Below are 19,754 nucleotides of genomic sequence, written 5' to 3' on the forward strand. Positions count from 1 at the left end.
AGATTTTGCTGAGATCAACTTCACTTTTTTTTTCTTTTGGGTGCCACTAAAATCGAATATCAATCCAGGATAGTGAATTGGGGAGATTGTTATAATGTCTTATGAGATGCCTTGTGATGTTTGTTCCAGCTGTTTGTGTCGTAAGTTCTTGATCCCTATTTAATGCTACGATCTAGTCCATGAATGTCTTTAGCAGAATTCACTCTGTTGTTAGCAATCAATCAGGATAGTTCTCTCGTTTGAGGGTAACTTCCACCATCCTTCCCACCAGTCTTGGAAGCCTGAAAAACAAAAAAAAAAAATTATGATGCTGCTTATCTGTTCCTGACAAAGTGGTGAAAACCCCCACCAAAAAACCCAAGAATGTATCTAAATGGATCTAAAAGCAGAAAATACAATTGTCTTTTAATTTAAAACAGTGATTGAGGAATGAGTAAATACACTGATTTCGTTTTTATGTAACTTCGTAATACATTTTCAAGTGAATGTTTAACTTGTAGTTTGTCTACTTTCATTCTACTTTCATAACAGTTATTTATAATACAGGTTCAATGCTAGTTATTCACTGACATTTTACTTCTTCACAAAAACTAATGCGTAGTAAGCTGCTGGAATGTTTGTGTAGTGGAACAAGTAGCTTGGTCCAATGTAATCCTCTCAGTTATTGGTATTATGCTTTTGTAGCTTCACTCGGTGCTGGCATTAAGCCACATCACAGAAGCAAGGCTGTTCGGTGTTAAAACAGTTGTTTGCTGTCACATTTCAGTGATCAGATCATAACAACTTAAGTAATAGAAAGAGACAGTTTTAATTAAAATGGAAACATAAGAAAATAAAATACTTTTTCATCTTGATGAGATATCAAAGATTTTGTTTATAAATCAATGTTGAAAGTTTGACCACTTTGTAGACATAGTGAGCTTCTATGCTCTCAATCAATCTGTGAATAGCAGAAACAAAATCTCCTTTAAATCATGCTATTTTGTCTTTAAAAACATTGGACACTGTAGTCTTAAATATACAAGAAAATTGGATGGTCACATCTAGAATACTTTTGATTAGAAGTTTACTCATTCAAAGCTAACCTTGTTATTAAACAACAACCTACATATTATCTGATGTCTAATTTATAAAAAATAAGATTTACAGACGGCCACAATTTTAAAACAATTGAAGACTTCCTTGTCAAAGCACAGATCAAATCAAACAGGTTGTCTATCTTGTGTATACAAATGCACAAACAAATTTAGTATGGAAAACTAGTGACTCATTTGTTTTTTATAAGTTAGTGAAAAGACATGAGATAGCCACAACTTTTCTTTTAGGTCTTCCCAGTCTGGGGAAGTTGAAGGGATTAATGTGCAGTTTGGAGATCAATAGGTCAAAGTGTGCAAGAAAAAAATTGTGGTAGAAAGCTTTGTAGGAGATTGTAGTTCTCAAGAGGAAACATAAGGTAAAATATTTAGTACATGATCTAGTATGCAAGAGTGATAAGAGAATGTGTATCAGATTGAATTGTGAGGAAGCTAGTTCAGCATGTTGATGATAAGTTAAAATTTTGCAAATCAATCAGAGAACCATTTTGGGTTTAGTCTTGGATGTCTGTGTGTAACAGTAGCAACATGTAATGTACTTCTGATTTGTTACAACTGTTGAAGTGTTTCCTGGCACTGAACAAGAAGGCTATTCTTTGAGATGTGGTGTTAGTCAAGTCATGTGTGAGGCTTGCATGAAGGATCAATGTGAGACAGTGTAGCATCTATAGCAGCTACAACTAATTTCCTTGATACATATAATAACCATGTGGCCGTTGCCAGTACCGCCTGACTGGCCTTCGTGCCGGTGGCACATAAAAGCACCCACCACACTATCGGAGTGGTTGGCATTAGGAAGGGCATCCAGCTGTAGAAACTTTGCCAGATCAGATTGGAGCCTGGTGTAGCCATCTGCTTCGCCAGTCCTCAGTCAAATCGTCCAACCCATGCTAGCATGGAAAGCGGACGTTAAACGATGATGATGATGATGTCTTTGCATTGTTAAGAACCTGAAATCCCTTGTCTTTATTGGTAGGTGTGTCTTACATGAGAGAGTAAAACTAGTGTTTAGCTGTGTGTGGAGGATACCTGCGTATAGAAGGTGAAAGAAGAGTGTAGGTGGTATCTTCTGCATATCATTGTATGTTAGAAGTTGCTTTATGTTGGTCCTTAATTCACATAAGCAAAACATGGGAAAGCACAGCCTTACTTTAGAGTACACTAGAGTTACATGTGTTAGTTAGAAAGTACCAAGCCACCAGAGAGAAATTAAGAGACACAAACCATGCTTAATTGGTTGCTAGTTACTTTCAAGGATAAAGTGAAATAAAGCCTGAAGTACGTATAGATAAATACTTGATACCAATGCTTAATTAATGAGTCCTGGAGATGTATGTGCTTGAGAAGCTAGTAGATTTGGAACCTTAAAATTAATTAGAACAATGAATGGATAAGGTAAGCAATAATGCTTATTAGAGCTCCTGTTTAAGTCTCATTGGACTTATTTGTTGGTTGAAAGGCATTTATATGGACTGATTAGTGAAACAATGTAAAATAAATATATTACATGTACATACTAATAATTATGTGCACAATCAGAGGCATGTGGCCCTGCACATTCAAAGTTGTTTGCAATTATGACAGGCACACGTATGCTCTCATACACATGTACACAGTAGTCATTTCTTTATGAGTAAAAATGGGAATGCAACACCATTTATCCACAGCTGAAATCAGCTGAATACAAAATAGACAGATAGGATAACATTTAAAACTGTGGAGAGAGTTAGAGAGAAGAAAGGGAGGCAGAGTGTGAGAGAGATGGTGGTGTGAACTAAAGGAATTAGCTTTTGTCTATTCATGGAGTCAAAAACTAATTTTGAATTGTACATTGAACAATTAGAAAAAATTGTAAATAGTAAAATAAATCACAATTGTGATAAAAATTCTGACTTTGTCCCTGATTCTCTTTCATGATTTTATCAAAATGTGGAACTTTCTTGCTGATTGTGGTCCACAGGTCTGCCTGTGGATCCAGGTGATTTCTAGACTTTGTTTTGATGGACAAAACAGAATTGAATCTAGATTAATGCATGTATGTTGTTGCCAGTAGAATGAGAATAGTTCTTGATCACTGTCTCTTAAGGGTTAAAACGACATAAGTAGAATAAATTTCTTACTGTGCTTAGTGGAATAAAGTTTGTGGAGGCGTAATGGCCCATGGTTAGGGCAGCAGACTCGCGGTCGTAGGATCGCGGTTTCAATTACCGAACTGGGCGTTGTGTGTGTTTATTGAGCAAAAACACTTAAAGCTCCACGAGGCTCCGGCAGGGGGGTTGTGGCGAACCCTGCTGTACTCTTTCACCACAACTTTCTCTCACTCTTACTTCCTGTTTCTGTTGTACCTATATTTCAAAGGGGCCAGCCTTGTCACACTCTGTGTCACCCTGAATCTCCCCAAGAACTACGTTAAGGGTACACGTGACTGTGGAGTGCTCAGCCACTTGCATGTTAATTTCACGAGCAGGCTGTTCCATTGATCGGATCAACTGGAACCCTCGACATCGTAAGCGACAGAGTGCCAACAGGAATAAAATTTTGGGTTTTTTTTTTTATAAGTGTTAATGATTTTATTCTGAAAAGTTTAATCAAGTGTATACTTTCCCTCTTTGTTGCACCACCTAAAATGCCATCTCATAGTGCCCAAATTAGAAATCCCTAACTGCTATCATCATTAAGGACTGAATTGATTCTCACAAGCTTTTTATTTTATTCATATAGCATTTAAACCAGCCATATCTGGCCCATATAGTCTATGTTTTATGTTCAAACTGGCCAAGTCCAGCCTCTCGCACCCATTCTACAATGTCATTCTAAGAATAAGCAAGCACAACCACAAAAATTTCAAAGCTACATGATAATGTCTGATTAATTTCAAACAATGTGAATATACAAGCATTACATTTGATCGAGTAATCTTAATACCAAAGAGTTAACATTGCTATCTAAATAGCAGAACTTTTCTTTATTAATAAATTGAGTGGTTAAGAATGGTTCTTGCATCAAGATATTAAGAAAATTTTATCTATTCAGTGAAATGATTATTTAATATATACATAAGGTCTACACACAATATGGGAAAATAAGAGTGTATAGTATTAATTTTTTTTCAAAAGAACTTGTTATTGAAAGGAAGTGTTTTATACTTGCGTAAGAGCAGGAGAGAGACTAATATACAGTGCAGGTACCTGTTACGCCATTAAGAGTAATTGTAACACTTCCAAGAAGTAAATTTAAAACTATATTTACATGAGATAAGAATTAACTATTCAAGCTGTCAGCTTTTGATATACCATAGTTTACTGGTTAATTATGAGCAATAGTGGGCTATAAAGTAATTACTGACAATTATCCATTTTTACTTAATTGATCCACTGTCATTTTCTGTTGGCATGTAGAAGAAGAAAAAAAAGAGAAAGAGAGAAAGGAACTGGAATGAAGTAAATTATATGTATATTGTATTTTTTTGTGGTAAAAAGCTTGCTTTCCAAGCACATTTCCGGGTTTCCGGGTTCAGTCCCACTGTGTGGCACCTTGGGCAAGTGTCTTCTTCTATAGCCTTGAGCTGACCAAAGCATTGAGTGGATTTGGTTGATGGAAATTGAAAGAAGCCCATCGTATATATACATATATATATAATCTATATAAGGGCATTATTATAAAATAAAGCCTCACGCTTAGAGGGACTTAATAAGTCGAAGATAAAAGGTTGTGATGACAGTTTAGAAGATGACATCTAAGAATCATTATGATCTTTACAGGTAGAAATTACCATTTTCTTGTGTACTTTGCAAGTTTCTTCCTTACACAAATGCCAATTAATATCAGTCATTGTTGATAGAGATTTAGAGTTAATCCTTGACAATGATTAAATGAGTTAAAAAAATGTGCCATTTACTTTGGTGTCATCTATTTTTACTCTGCCTTCTAAATTCTATATATAGTATACATTTTCAAATTTGTTGTATTGCATGTCTATTTTTATATTTCTTCCATCTATTTTCAGAACTTGAAAGATAACTTTTGGAACTTTGTCTTTTATAAGTTCATTTTTATCTTTGGAGTGATGAATGTACAAACAATGAGTGAAGTTATCAGTTGGGTTACCTGGTTCACTGTCCTTGGATTTCTAAATCTGCACACCCAGCTGTGTAAAGATAGATTTGAATATGTGAGTAATCTTTACAATCATTTTTGCACATGTCTTGATATTTTAATCAATAAATTCAATGGCAATCATTGGCCAAAAAAAAAAAAACCCAGTTTATGAAGTACTGGCCCCATGTGTAAAATGTTGGCATGTGTAACAACCATTTAACTGTTTTTATTATATGGAAATTTAATACTAAATTAACATCTTCATCATTGTAACACCCACTTTTCTGTGCTAGCATGGGCTGCTAGAAATTTATTGAGGCAGATTCTCTGGGGACTCTCATCCATTTCCAAGTAAGATAATATTTCCCTATGGCTGGACATTTTTGTTTTCATGGAAGGTTGGACATGAAGGACACCAACTGTATGATGAGAGTTCTTGTTCAAAAGAATCACACAATGTCAAGACACACACACACACACATTTTATTCTCTTATTTCAGTCATTTGACTGTGGCCATATTGGAGCACTGCCTTAAACTCTTTTAGTCAAAGAAATCAACCCCAAGACGTATTCTTTGTAAGCCTCATATTTATGCTATTGGTCTCTTTTGCTGAACCACTAAGTTATGGGGATGTAAACACACCAACATAGGTTGTCAAGTGATGGTGGGGGACAAACATGGACACAAAGACATACACACATAATTTGATTGACAGAAACTGTGTGGAAGCCTGTCATATATATATATATACGACAGGCTTCTTTTAGTTTCTATCTACCAAATCCACTCACAAGGCTTTGGTTAGCCCAAGGCTGGATTTCTTTTAATTTCCATCCATCAAATTTTCATACAAAGCTTTGCTCAGCCTGAGGCCACAGCAGAACACACCCACCTAAGGTACCTCTCAGTAGAACCAAATGAAACCATGTGTCCACGAAGTGAACTTCTTAACCACACAGCCATATTTAACTAAATATATAAGCAAAAAAAGGGTGAAACATTTTAGAGATATTTTGAGCAAGCTGCTTCGAGATTTTCAGCTAGATCTTCCACAAATGGCATCACTAAAGCTCAATAGTATACAAGTTTTTAATAGGAAGTAAAACATACCTAATGGTCATAGATGTAGGTCAGCTACTTACAGTATTATAATGCAGACAAACATTTATTTTGTTTTCATAACTGACATTAACAATATCTATATACATTTCACTGTAGTTGTGCTGATAGATGAATCAACCCATTGTAATGTAGATCTCCACACAAGACTTAATGATCTATTAAAGGCTTACTTAAAAAGGAAGTTGATGTAGTATTATACATTGGATATTGAATGTAATTGATTTTATTATTGTAAATAACTAAGATGTGGCGTTCTCGGTTTAAAATGGCTCAGTATTAGTTTTCTGAATTTGTGAAGGTCCCTAATATAAATGTCTGTTGTCTTCTGGTTTCCTTAGTAACATGGTGGTGCTATGGTTATGATTCAATGGTGGGTTAGAAACTGTAATTTTATCTGGGTAGAAAATGTATACAATTTCATGTTTTCTTTGGTTGTACAACATCCCATTCCTCAGTAGCTCAACATGTTGGATGACTTTTCCAGAATTGTTGGGGAACAGATTTTGTTGATTTTTGTAAGGGAAATGCCTGATGTTTTCTTATAGAATACTGTCATAAATTTTGTTGTTCTTTTTTTGTGAAATTGACCGATCTGAGCATCATGAATGACCGACTCGCATTCCCTTTGGTTTGGTATTTCACCTCTTAGTCTTAATCATTCCTGTTCTGTTTCTATTAGGCCTGTTGCTCCAGTAAGTGAGACAAAACTTCAGTGTATAGGAATCAAATTCTTGATGCTTTCATTCAAAAGGTTAACTTTAAACACTCAGTTATTCATTGTAGAATGAATATGAATTCTGATTTGGTTAGAAAGGAAAAAGTTTAAATGGGTTCCCATTACCACAGAAAATAGAGATTATATTATGACAGCAGAAAACAAAGTTTAGCATTTTAGTTCTTGTTGTAATGAATTGTTAATGCCAGTGTTTTTTTTTTATCATGAAATAAGCAGTTCATTGTTCTGTGGAGATATTAAGTGTTACTAAGTTTGAAAGTTTTTTTGTTTTAATTTTATTAGAATGCTTGAAGTAAAAGAGCTACATGTTTCCCCATTTGACCCTTTAGAATAATGCTTACTCAAATTTCTAAAATATATTTTAATCTGATATCTGAATCTAGAGTAGAAACTGTATCTGAATACATTAGTTTTCAGCATATTTATCTAATTACCAGAAACTGTCACGTATTAATGCATATAGGTTAGCTCTACCAATTCATATCAATTGCATTTGCACAATAGACATTTTTTTTTACACATATTTCATCCTGTTCAGCACTAAAAGAAAAAGTAACATCTTATTTGCCCTAATATTTTGATTAATTTCTAGTCAACCTAGAGTACTTCATGGCACAAGGGCCAGTCAGGCTGCACTGGCATTGACCACGCTCGAATGGTACTTTTATATGCCACTAGCATGGGACCTGTCAGCCAGCACTGGCATTGACCACGCTCAAATGGTGCTTTTTACGTGCCACTGGCATGGGTGCCAATCAGGTGGTACTGTCATCGGCCATGACAACAATCTCACTTGCCTCAACAGGTCTTTGCAAGCGCAGTTTATTGCCCAATGTTTGAAGGGTACTCTTAAGTGGGCTGGTTATGCTGCACTAGCATAGGCCATGGTTACAGTCTCACTTGGCTTGCCAGGTCTTATGAAGCACAGCATATCTCCAAAGGTCTCGGTCACTTGTCATTGCCTCGGTGAGGCCCAATATTCGAAGGTTGTGCTTCGCCACCTCATCCCAGGTCTTCCTTTGTCTGCCTCTTCTACAGGTTCCCTCTACTGCTAGGGTGTGAGACTTTTCCACACAGCTGTCCTCATCCATACACAACACATGACCATACCACCACAGTCATCTCTCTTGCACACCACATCTGATGCTTCTTATGTCCAACTTTTTTCTCAGGGCACTTACACTCTGTCTAGTATGCACACTGACATTACACATCCAGCGGAGCAAACTAGCTTCATTCCTTGCAAGCTTACACGTCCTCAGCAGTCACGGCCCATGTTTCACTACCATGTAGCATGGCTGTTCGCACATGTACGTCATGCAGTCTACCTTTTACTCTGAGTGAGAGGCCCTTTGTCACCAGCAGAGGCAGGAGCTCTCTGAATTTTGCTCAGACTATTCTTATTCTAGCAGCTACACTCTCAGAGCATCCACCTCTGCTACTGACTTGGTCACCTAGGTAATGGAAAGCGGACGTTAAACGATGATGATGATATAGATCATCATCATCAACATTTAACGTCCGCTCTCCATGAAGGCATGGGTTAGACGGTTTGACTGGAACTGACAGGCCGGAGAGCTGCACCAGGTTCCAGTCTGATTTGGCATGGTTTCTATGGTTGGATGCCTTTCCTAATGCCAACCACTCCAAGAGTGTAACGGGTGCTTTTTACGTGCCACTGGATTGGTTGCCATTTATATATGACACTGGCAACGGCCACAACTACGATTTCACTTGGTTTGATGACTCTCCTCAAGAACAACATTTGGCTATATATATATATATATATATATATATATATATATATATATATGTATATACACGCACACACTAGCAATGCACCCTGATGTTGCCCGGGTGTTATGACCTACAACCACATTGTATTATATATATAAGTGTGTATATATATATATATATATATATATATATATATATATATATATAAATATATATATATATATATATATATACACACACTCAATTTCCAAGTTCAAGTGGAATGTACGCACCACACTCAATTCACTTCAGCATTGCCTGAGTCATTGATAACAATAACACCATGACCTGTTGGTATTGCAGTACATGTCTTTGATAAGGAAAAATTGATTTGAAATTGTACCAATCAGTGAACATGGTGTGCATCCCAACCAATGAAAGGACATGCATTGTGGGCAGACTCATATGTATGTGACCTTAATTTGCCGTCACATACATGCCTGGTGTTGTTGTTGTCTTCACTGAGGTTATCAGGTCAGACATTTGTTTTCCATTGCACCACCCGTGTCATAGTACACGCTCAACCACTGTAAGAAAATAGGGAGATTGTAGCAAAATCCTTATGAACGTTGCAGCTTATGGAATGAATAATAGGCATGTATATATACTAATAACAATAAGCGACTTTGCATAAATTGTGTTGAGTAAAGAGAAAAATGTTAAAGGCAAAAAACTCAAAAGGTTTTAGTTGTTGCTTCATGTCTTTATCACACTTGAACGAATAAAGGCTTTTACTGTGAATCCTTGGGGAAATTTTATTGAATTTAAACCTGAGAACACTCCTTTGGCATTCCCGAGTCGTTTACTGCCAAGAAAATCTACACGGACAAATTGTTTTCGGTAGTAATGCCAGAACTGATCACAATTATGCCAGAACATGGTTCATTAGTAAAGTTTCTGTCGAAAAATAGGGCTTTGTACAAAGAAATGGTATCGCAATACTTCAAAGACATTGTTTAATCATGGGATACTTAAGACGTTCACATTGGCAGTTTAGTTGTGGCACAGAGGCCATTATTGGCAGAAAATGTTCCAATAATTGTTCCAAAAAAGCATGTTTTTTTGGTCATTTTCCATTGACAAATAGGGTTTTGTGCATCACAAATGCACTCATAACATTCCTTGTACATTGCTGCATTTTTTACACCAAAAACATTAAAATTGGCGATGTAGATTGGAAGCAAATCCAAATATTGCGTGAAAATGACCTCAAAATTGTGCAACCCAACTTCATTTTCGAGGTTATTTTTGTAGTAAAAAAGAGCTGTTATGCAAAAAAGCATACTTCATTTGGTAGCCACATGATTACTGAATCTTTTGATAACTCATTTGTCAAAATTGGCAATTCAGTTTTCAAATCCATAAGGAACATACGTACCACACACACACACACACACACACACACACACACACGCTGGTTCTATTTCATTTCTTTATTATTCGTCAGTTGGCTAACTATTTAACTAATCAGTTGTTTGATTAATCATTGGTTATTATTTACATAACGACCTTCTCAAGATAGAGCAAAATCTGTTTCAACAAACGAGTCCACAACAAGAATCCTTTGCAAACCAAATACAAAACCAAAATAAACTACTTCTTAATATCAAAACCACAATTCAGTTTTAATGCTTTACTTATTTTAATGTATTCTGTGACATTCACCTGTTTTTATATCCCGTGATATATTTTTATTTCATCTTTTCAATCTTTTCAATTATTTACCATTGAAATCCCTGAAGTATTTTTATGTCCCTGTGTATTGTCTGTATGATCTCCCTTTGGGATTGATTTTGCTTTCGATGCAAAGCCAATGTAAATGACTGTGCCCTTCCCCATAATTTTGTACCTTTGTACCACTATTAGAAATCAATATTTTCTGTCAGTGTCATCAACTATCTTACGCATTCAGTGTTTTGTTTTAATATAAAAATATCATACCATTTGATTCTCATCTGCTCTATTGATGTCATTTAATGGCTGAAAATGTTTCTGGTTATTCCTTTATTATTCAAGAATTATAGCTTATCAGAATAAAAGAAAAAAGAAAAACTACCTTCTTAGTCTCTGTTAACCACACTCCTTATCTGAAAACAGATTTGTGTTGCCATTAAAACTATTTTTAGCTATTGATTAATAATGTATTTTTTGAATCCCCAGGTCAACTTTGTAAGGGCAGACCCATGATAAAAAGTGTATCAGTAGTAACCATTCTGTTTTTCTTTTTCAATCATAGTATGTGTCAATTTGTGTTATCCAAATAGCAGTATTTCATCTGTCTCTATGTTCTGAGTTCAAATTCTGCTGAGGTCGACTTTGCCTTTCATCTTTTCAGGGTCGATAAATTAAGTACCAGTTGCATACGTAGGTGGATCTAATCAACTCACCTGGCCCCTTCCCCCAAATTTCAGGCCTTGTGCCTAGAGTAGAAAAGACTCTGTTATCCAATATCATCTTTTTTGTTGAAATAGCGTTGTTTGATTTCAATGGAATTTAGCTCTTATTTCTGAGTTATTGCCCAAAATACATGATCAGCATTTTATTTTACTCTATTTGAGATATTGACATAATGTGGTTTAATTAGCACATTTGACATACCTTCATTAATACATTGATTACTTAGGCTGTTTCCAAAATTGACACACTTGTTTATTGTATTCAAAATATTTTTTACTTTCAATTTTGGGTAGTGCGATGGAAGTATCCAATTCGCAAGAGCAGTGCAGGTTGCTTATGAAGAAGCAAGCCTCTTGAAATACTTTATCAAGTTTGGCATTCCTTAGTTCTGGCTCCAGATCCAATTAGAGGTAGCAAGTAGCTATAACCTATGTAGTTGGTTTAGTTGACAATAGTATCCTTTTTTATGAAATAACTTTTTGTTAAACATAGCAGGAAAATCACCCTCAATCTACCTTCTGTTGTTTTGAGAAAAGGAAGGACACATTGAATAACATAATTCAAGATACAATGCCTGGATAAAAGATGGGACAGTTATATCCTTTGGTCATAAGTTTATTAAATCAGAACAAACAGGATAACTTGCAGTTAAACAGCAATTAAGAGATTCACTAAATGCAAAGAGTGTGTTTTCAGAGAAGTGTCTTATATTGAAATGAATCAACTGGTTAATGTTAAGAAGAAAATATGTACCTTTTGTAATAAGCAATTTTAGTTTTGGAAAATAGATGTATAACTGATTACAGATAGCAACTGCCTGTGTCTCCCAACCTGACTCCTCACTGTTTGGCAACATACCAGACTAGTTAACCATGAAAGTATAAGGGTAGGATCCACCTCAACCGACTGGAACAATAGTTGCAGTTTATTTTGTTTACTTTGCCTATCGACACACTAACCCTTCCCTCAGACAGTTCGAACTGGTGGGGTTTTTTTTATATATTGTTCTACGTACAGAAAGGGGAAAGTCACAACTTTCAAATTATAAAACTGTATTTGATTGATTCATTTTAGAATGTATCTATATCATCATCATCATCGTTTAACGTCTGCTTTCCATGCTAGCATGGGTTGGACGATTTGACTGAGGACTGGTGAAACCAGATGGCAACACCAGGCTCCAATCTAAATTTGGCAGAGTTTCTACAGCTGGATGCCCTTCCTAACGCCAACCACTCAGAGAGTGTAGTAGGTGCTTTTACGTGTCACCTGCACGAAGGCCAGTCAGGCGATACTGGCAACGGCCACGCTCGAAATGGTGTCTTTTATGTGCCACCCGCACAAGCCAGTCCAGGGGCACTGGCAACGATCTCGCTCGAAAATCCTACGGGAGCCAGTCAGGCGGTACTGGCAACGGCCACGCTCAAAATGGTGCATCTCATGTGCCATCCGCACAAGAGCCAGTCCAGGGGCACTGGCAACGATCTTACTTGGCTTGCCGGGTCTTCTCACGCACCGCACATTATACACTCATTTCATGTGTGTCCCCACAGACATCTACACCAACTTTATATATGTTTACATATATGTATTAATTATATTATATTTCTTTTCTTTTAATTTCAGCTCTCGTTCTCTCCTGGTACTGCTCGATGGGTTCATGTCAAGCTGCTTTCTCTTCTTGGTGTGATTTTCTGTTCTTGCATGGGTCTGCTCGTTATCTCAGGATTTGTTGCAATGCAAGCTGGATTTACCATATTTGCATTTATGGCAGCAGAGGTTTGTATATTTTTATATCTTCATCAAGATTTTATATCTTCATCAAGTATTTTTCTTAGATGTCATATATAATTTTTGAGTTCTTACAATATTACTCTTTTTCTTCCACATGTTGGACTTCAGTAAGATAAGCACTTCTTAGATACCAGATTATGAGATAAAATAACTTTGTACAATATTTAGAGATCATTGCAAGGCTAAGCCTTTCTGCTCCCTTCCTGAAGGTGCATGATGAAAACAGCTGAAAATGCTGAAGTTGGATCATTTTCTATCTGAAACCATCACTACCTTTGGTTATTACTTGAACTAGAAGGTAAATAAGAAAGGTAGGCAGCAATTTAACCCCTCTCAGCTAGTTTTGAAATGTGGGTAAACTGGCAAGTTTTGAGCTGGGTCTTTGGACTTTTCCCTTTCTCCTTTCCAATGATGAGCTATGCTCGAAACATCAAACTCTCTCCTTTCACCAAGCATCAAGCTAATACACTTCTTGTGCATGTCCTCACATTCATTTTTTTCATTTTTTTTATTAATTGTTTGTTTATTTGAATTGACACACACACACACACACACACACATTTGTATGTATGTATGAGTGAAATGGGCTTCTTTAAGTTTCTTTCAGCCATATCCATTCACAGGGATTTGGTCACCATCTTTAAGTTAACACACAGTGGGATTGAACCCATGTCTCTAATTTGTGCCTACGATACTTAAGATAATTTACATTAAAACCTTAATAATTAATTAATAACTTTACTATATTTTTTGTTCTTTTTCAGTGCCTTATCCTTGGAATAAAGATAATGTATGTTATGATACGGTAAGTACTGTTTATTTTATTTTAGTTATTTATTTATTTTTCTGCTTCTGTCGTATTCTTGCTACTACTGCTACTGGCATTCCGTCAGTTACGACGACGAGTGTTCCAGTTGATCCAATGAAAGCCACTCATATTCATTTAAGCATTCATGTAAAACAAGCATCATCATCATCATCCAGTGTTTTAAATCCGGGTTTTGTCCCTGTTAATGGGTGTGGTCAGATCTACCTCAATGCCATAGCAACTGAGGCAGGCAGGTGCAGGTCACCCCAACCTTTGGGCTGGTTGGTGCCCATTCTCCATTGCTATCATGAAGCCTTTTTGGAACTGGATTTCTTTATGGGGAGCATCCCCTTGCTTACTTCCAACCTCAGTTTCCAGACATGAGTGGTCCTGAGACCAAGGCCTCTACCATGATTTTTAAGAGATGTGGTGGAAAACTAGCCCAGGAAGGCAGGGATGCTACTCACTAAGACCTCTTTCGATGTCCCCCCACCCACCTATAAATTAACAAAATAAACAAAAACTTGTTGGAATATATAAGTGTCTCAAAATCCACAAATGCTTTTAGGATTTTTTCTGACTTCTGCAAAAAAATAATTTACAAAAGGGTCATGCTTGTATACATAAACGGCATGCCAAATTTTAGATATACCTACCTTCTACTTTCAACTGAGAACCAACATCCAGAAACCCATTTCTAAACTGCATTAAATATTAACAACATTTGCTTGTTTTATGATTTTGTAGGACTTGTAAATCTGCACATAATTCTGTAGGTGATTCTGTGTGTGTGTGTAACTATATTTTGAAGCTATATGTAATTTAATTTTCATCTTTTAAGTTAAAGATGTACCTTTATTTGTTCTATATAGTTATGTTTAAACAGACACATTAATAAGATATTAAGTAAAACCCAAAATTTGATAATGTTATTGAAAACCAGTATTGTGATAATGTGGGAATCCTTTATTGTGAAGTAAAAATAGCCTTTTCAGAAATATGTATTTAGGACTGTATGAAGTACCTGTTGACAAACTTCTAGCTATTACTATAGTAGTTATGTTTATTTATAAGTATTTTCTACACTGATGTCTGTTTGGTTGTCTATTTTCCCTATCTGGTTTATTCATTATCATTGATGCTGACAATGTCTCAGTCGGCTTTCTTCAGTTGTCTTCAGACAATATTCATTTGTCTATCCATCCATCTGTGTGTGTGTGTATCTCATATATGTATGAGATGTAACTTATAATAATATATATATATATATATATATATATACATATATGAGCTAGGGATTGTACTTGTAACCGCTGTTAAATGATAGATGGTAGTTAAAGATTCTAGGTTATGTTCATCGTCATCGTTTAACGTCTGCTTTCCATTCTGGCATGGGTTGGAATGAGGACTGGCAAGCCAGGAGGCTGCACCAGGCTCGAATCTGATTTGGCAAGGTTTCTTCAGCAAGATGCCCTTCCTAACACCAACCACTCCAAGAGTGTAGTGGGTGTTTTTTACATGCCACCTGCACGGGAGCCAGTCAGGTGGCACTGGCATCAGCCATGCTCAAATGGAGCTTTTTATGTGCCACTGGCACAGGTGCCAGTCAAGCAGCATGGCATTGGCCGCGCTCAAATGGTGTTGTTAACATACCACCAGCACAGGTGCCAGTCATGTGGCACTAACATCGACCATATTTGAATCGTCCATTTTACATGTCACTGGCATGTTGTAATTTATATATCTTATGATATATAAATTGCAACAGAAATATAATATATTGTAACAATATTTGTGGAAAATATAGTCCTAAATGGCTGAAGGTAAAGCTGTTTAATGTTCTGGTTCTTGTTTTCTACAATAAAATTAAAGGAAACTTTGCATCAATAAGAAGCTGAAGTGAAGGATAAATTATCCTTAATCACACAAAAGTTAACTATAGAAATTGTCTTCAACAGAGTTTATCACTTTTTGTCTTGATTAATATAATTCATCTTATGGCAGTTCATTATAAGAAATAAGTTTGTAGTAATTGGAAGAAATTTAGATTTTCAGTTATTAGGAAGGGATGAAAAATTAAATTTATTCATAAATAAAATCTAAATTTTATAAAACAAATATTTTCTGGATAGATTTGAGAAAAATTTCCCATTAATTTGTGACTAATTTGTCATGTGTAATTTCTTCCTAATCCAGCTGTCACACATTTATCTACCTATAACAGGTGCCTTAAAGTTGACAGTTGTTAGGTTGCTTTTATTCATTTAGAAATATATGGCTTTTGTCATAGTTTATCTAAATATTTTCACTAAGCTGTTATTTACAGTCTAGAGAAGAGTTAGTAGGCTGTGGAGCATTTTAAGTCTGTTTATGTTAGGAAACACATGAAAAGACTTCTTAAAACTCTGAATGTTATATTGATGTTGTTTATCTGGCTGAATTTAGGTGAAGGTGATAGAAACAAGTAAAGTAGAATAGTAGACAAAACACTGTCACTACCTCTCCTGTTTAAAGAGAAAACAAAAGCAAACTGAATGCCAAAACTTATTACAGTTAAACCTTACTTTTGTTGGAATTTGTAAACAACTCTAAATAATAATGTGATGATTGTAGCAATTTTGTTAATGACTTTTAGAAACTATAAAATATGTTAGTAGATTTAACCAATGCAATTTTAGTAAATTTAAGTAAAAAGTGATCTGCAAAAAGTAGCTTGAATTAAGTTTCTTCTCAAAGAACATAAATAAATTTTTTAAAAATGGCCTTCATCATCATCATCATCATCATCGTTTAACGTCCGCTTTCCATGCTAGCATGGGTTGGACGATTTGACTGAGGACTGGTGAAACCGGATGGCAACACCAGGCTCCAATCTAATTTGGCAGAGTTTCTACAGCTGGATGCCCTTCCTAACGCCAACCACTCAGAGAGTGTAGTGGGTGCTTTTACATGTCACCTGCACAAAGGCCAGTCAGGCGGTAATGGCAACGGCCACGCTCGAAATGGTGTCTTTTATGTGCCACCCGCACAAGAACCAGTCCAGGGGCACTAGCAACGATCTCGCTCGAAAACCCTACGAAGGCCAGTCAGGCGGTACTGGCAACGGTCACGCTCAAAATGGTGCATCTTATGTGCCACCCGCACAAGAGCCAGTCCAGGGGCACTGGCAACGTTCTCACTTCGCTTGCCGGGTCTTCTCACGCACAGGGGGCGTGGGTTTGCACCCTCTAAGAAAATTTCGTTCCCGAGCCAGTGATTGCAGACATGTCCAGCTTATGGCAGCATGGAAAACAGGTGTTAAAGTATGAATGATCTTCAGTGTACTATGAAGAGACAAATATCTTATGAATTAATCAAAAAACCCTCAGAAAATAAAAAGTGCCATTTTAATATTAGATAATTCTCCTCACAGATATCCATGTATCTGACATTCTATATTTCTATTCAAGTGACGAATGAATCTATGTTGTTGTTGTTGTTACTCCGTCGATTACGACGTCGAGGGTTCCAGTTGATCCAATCAATGGAACATCCTGCTCGTGAAATTAACGTGCAAGTGGCTGAGCACTCCACAGACACGTGTACCCTTAACGTAGTTTTCTGGGATATTCAGCATGACACAGAGTGTTACAAGGCTGACCCTTTGAATTACAGGCACAACAGAAACAGGAAGTAAGAGTGAGAGAAAGTTGTGGTGAAAGAGTACAGCAGGGTTCGTCACCATCCCCTGCCGGAGCCTCATGGAGCTTTAGGTGTTTTCGCTCAATAAACACTCACAATGCCCAGTCTGGGAATCGAAACTGCGATCCTATGACCGCGAGTCCGCTGCCCTAACCACTGGGTCATTGTGCCTCCACTAATCAATCAATGTAGACCTATGGAAATCTCATCAAATTCAAACTGGAATGAAAGCAGCGAGAAGCAAAGATTTTTGTTTTTTCTTTACTCTCACTAAAATCGCTATTATTTTTGCTGCAACTGACCCCAGTTCTAATTAGTTTATCCCAAGTAACAAAATCTATGAAATTTTCAAGGAATATCCAGAGAGGTCATGGACGTAACTTTTGGGGTGCTTCTATTAGTAGATTCTCTTGTACATTTGTCATCTTTTTAAAATCTTTTTTCCCTGTCAGCCTAGTTTCTTATCTCCTCCACTATTTCAGTATTATGTGTCAAAAATGAAACAATAACATCATTCTACTGTAATGTCAGATACTTTCACTCTAACACTGAAACTATTCCACTATTTCAGTATTACCTGTCAAAAGTGAAACAATAACATGTCGCTACTGTAATTTCAAATATTTTCACTTTAATATTTTCAATTTCATACTGAAACTATTAAACTGAGACTATACTCTCACATATATACAGGCATACTATAAGACCCAAGTAAAAACATTCCCAACAATTCAACTTCTCTGGTTGACATTAACACCCCCACCCCCAATAGAGGCCTTCATTCCCACATTTTAGAGCTCCATGAGCTCCGTTTTGCAGGAGCAAAATCTTTTTTACAGGTTCCAGAAAACTGAAATTTTGGAATATGCACATAAAGATCAATAGTATGGGATACATGTCTCATGATTAGAATTTTTTTAGGGTGTGTAAAGAGGGAAAGAACCCTCATGTGCAATTTTGATGAAATTCGAATCATACAGAAAATATAACAGAAATGTCTCATTTTTCAATTGCATGTAACACGGGCAACGCCGGGTATCTCTGCTAGTAATAATATAAAATAATAAATGGGGAAAACAAAACCACTGACATGGTAAAAATAGACTTTTTAAACAGCCAAATAGATAGAGCATTTGTATTAAACCTGTTTGGTTTTGACAAAACTATGAAAATAATAGTAACACTAGCTCTGCTGAATACAATATACAATAATCTAATGTTACGGTATTGATTGTTATTTGCTGTAGTTTCAAGTTTATAGATAGGTAATAAGACAGTCTGAGCTTGTGTTCATTCATAGAGACCACACAGGTTTTAGTCAAGTTAATTCTTGCATAGAGCATTGAATGTTTTTGTTTTTTTTATCTCAATAAATTAAAGGCAGGTGAATGGTTTAGATAGATATGTTGTTAACCAACTATTTTACCTATGTGCTATTGTTTAAAATCTTGTAAAAGCTTTCCAGTGGAGTTACAGGAAACCATTTCATGTTGTGTTATTCTCCCAATGCACTGGATAAAGAGCTTTATGCATTGGAAGGACTGGAAGAACGGTGGTAGCAGGGAATTGTACCAATGTGCCAGAAGGGAGGCTAGGCGACAGGTTTATTTAGCCAGAGGGGAAGCAGATAAGAAAAGATTTGCCAATGTTCTGGTCCATGAGGACCAAAGACTCGAGGTATTTCGTGTTGCAAGACAGTGTAGGAGAGAGAATAGTGATGTTGTAGGAGAGAAATGTGTTCGCATGGATGATGGTACGCTTGCACTAAATGAGGATGCAAAGAAAGAGGTCTGGAGATGCCACTACGATAGATTGCTTAATAAAGAGAATGAATGGGAGGAAGAGAGCCTGTCGTATGTCGACCCAATAGAGGGACCAGCTATCCGAGTTGATAGTACCAGGGTAGATAAAGCAATTAAGAGTATGAAGACCGGGAAAGCCCCCGGCCCATCAGGAATCACTGCAGAGATGCTCAAAATATCTGGCAGTGTTGACTATAGCCTAGTCACCCGTATTACGAACCAGGTGATACATGAAGGAGTCATACCCAATGACTGGTGTAGCAGCATCATAGTCAACTGCTACAAAGGTAAAGGTGACGCTTTAGATACAAATAATTACAGAGGCATCAAGCTGTTAGATCAGGTTATGAAAGTTACAGAGAGGGTCATAGCCCAACTAATTAGGGAGCGAATCAATTTAGATGAGATGCAGTTTGGGTTCGTGCCAGGTAAAAGCACTACTGA

The 19,754-nt window shown here is 36.5% G+C and overlaps 1 protein-coding gene across 1 annotated transcript in view; it reads left to right on the forward strand.

Annotated features, from left to right (window-relative positions):
- Positions 1 to 19,754, forward strand: part of LOC106876431 (E3 ubiquitin-protein ligase AMFR) — a 72,254-nt gene that overhangs the window by 27,753 nt on the left and 24,747 nt on the right. Inside the window, exons 4-6 of the mRNA XM_014924977.3 lie at positions 5,101 to 5,265; positions 12,852 to 13,004; positions 13,784 to 13,824. Of these exons, the coding sequence (XP_014780463.1) occupies positions 5,101 to 5,265; positions 12,852 to 13,004; positions 13,784 to 13,824 (359 nt within the window). The remainder of the gene's footprint in view (positions 1 to 5,100; positions 5,266 to 12,851; positions 13,005 to 13,783; positions 13,825 to 19,754) is intronic.

This window comes from Octopus bimaculoides, chromosome 6 (assembly GCF_046866305.1).
Source record: "Octopus bimaculoides isolate indiv1 chromosome 6, ASM4686630v1, whole genome shotgun sequence".
NCBI lineage: Eukaryota > Metazoa > Mollusca > Cephalopoda > Octopoda > Octopodidae > Octopus > Octopus bimaculoides.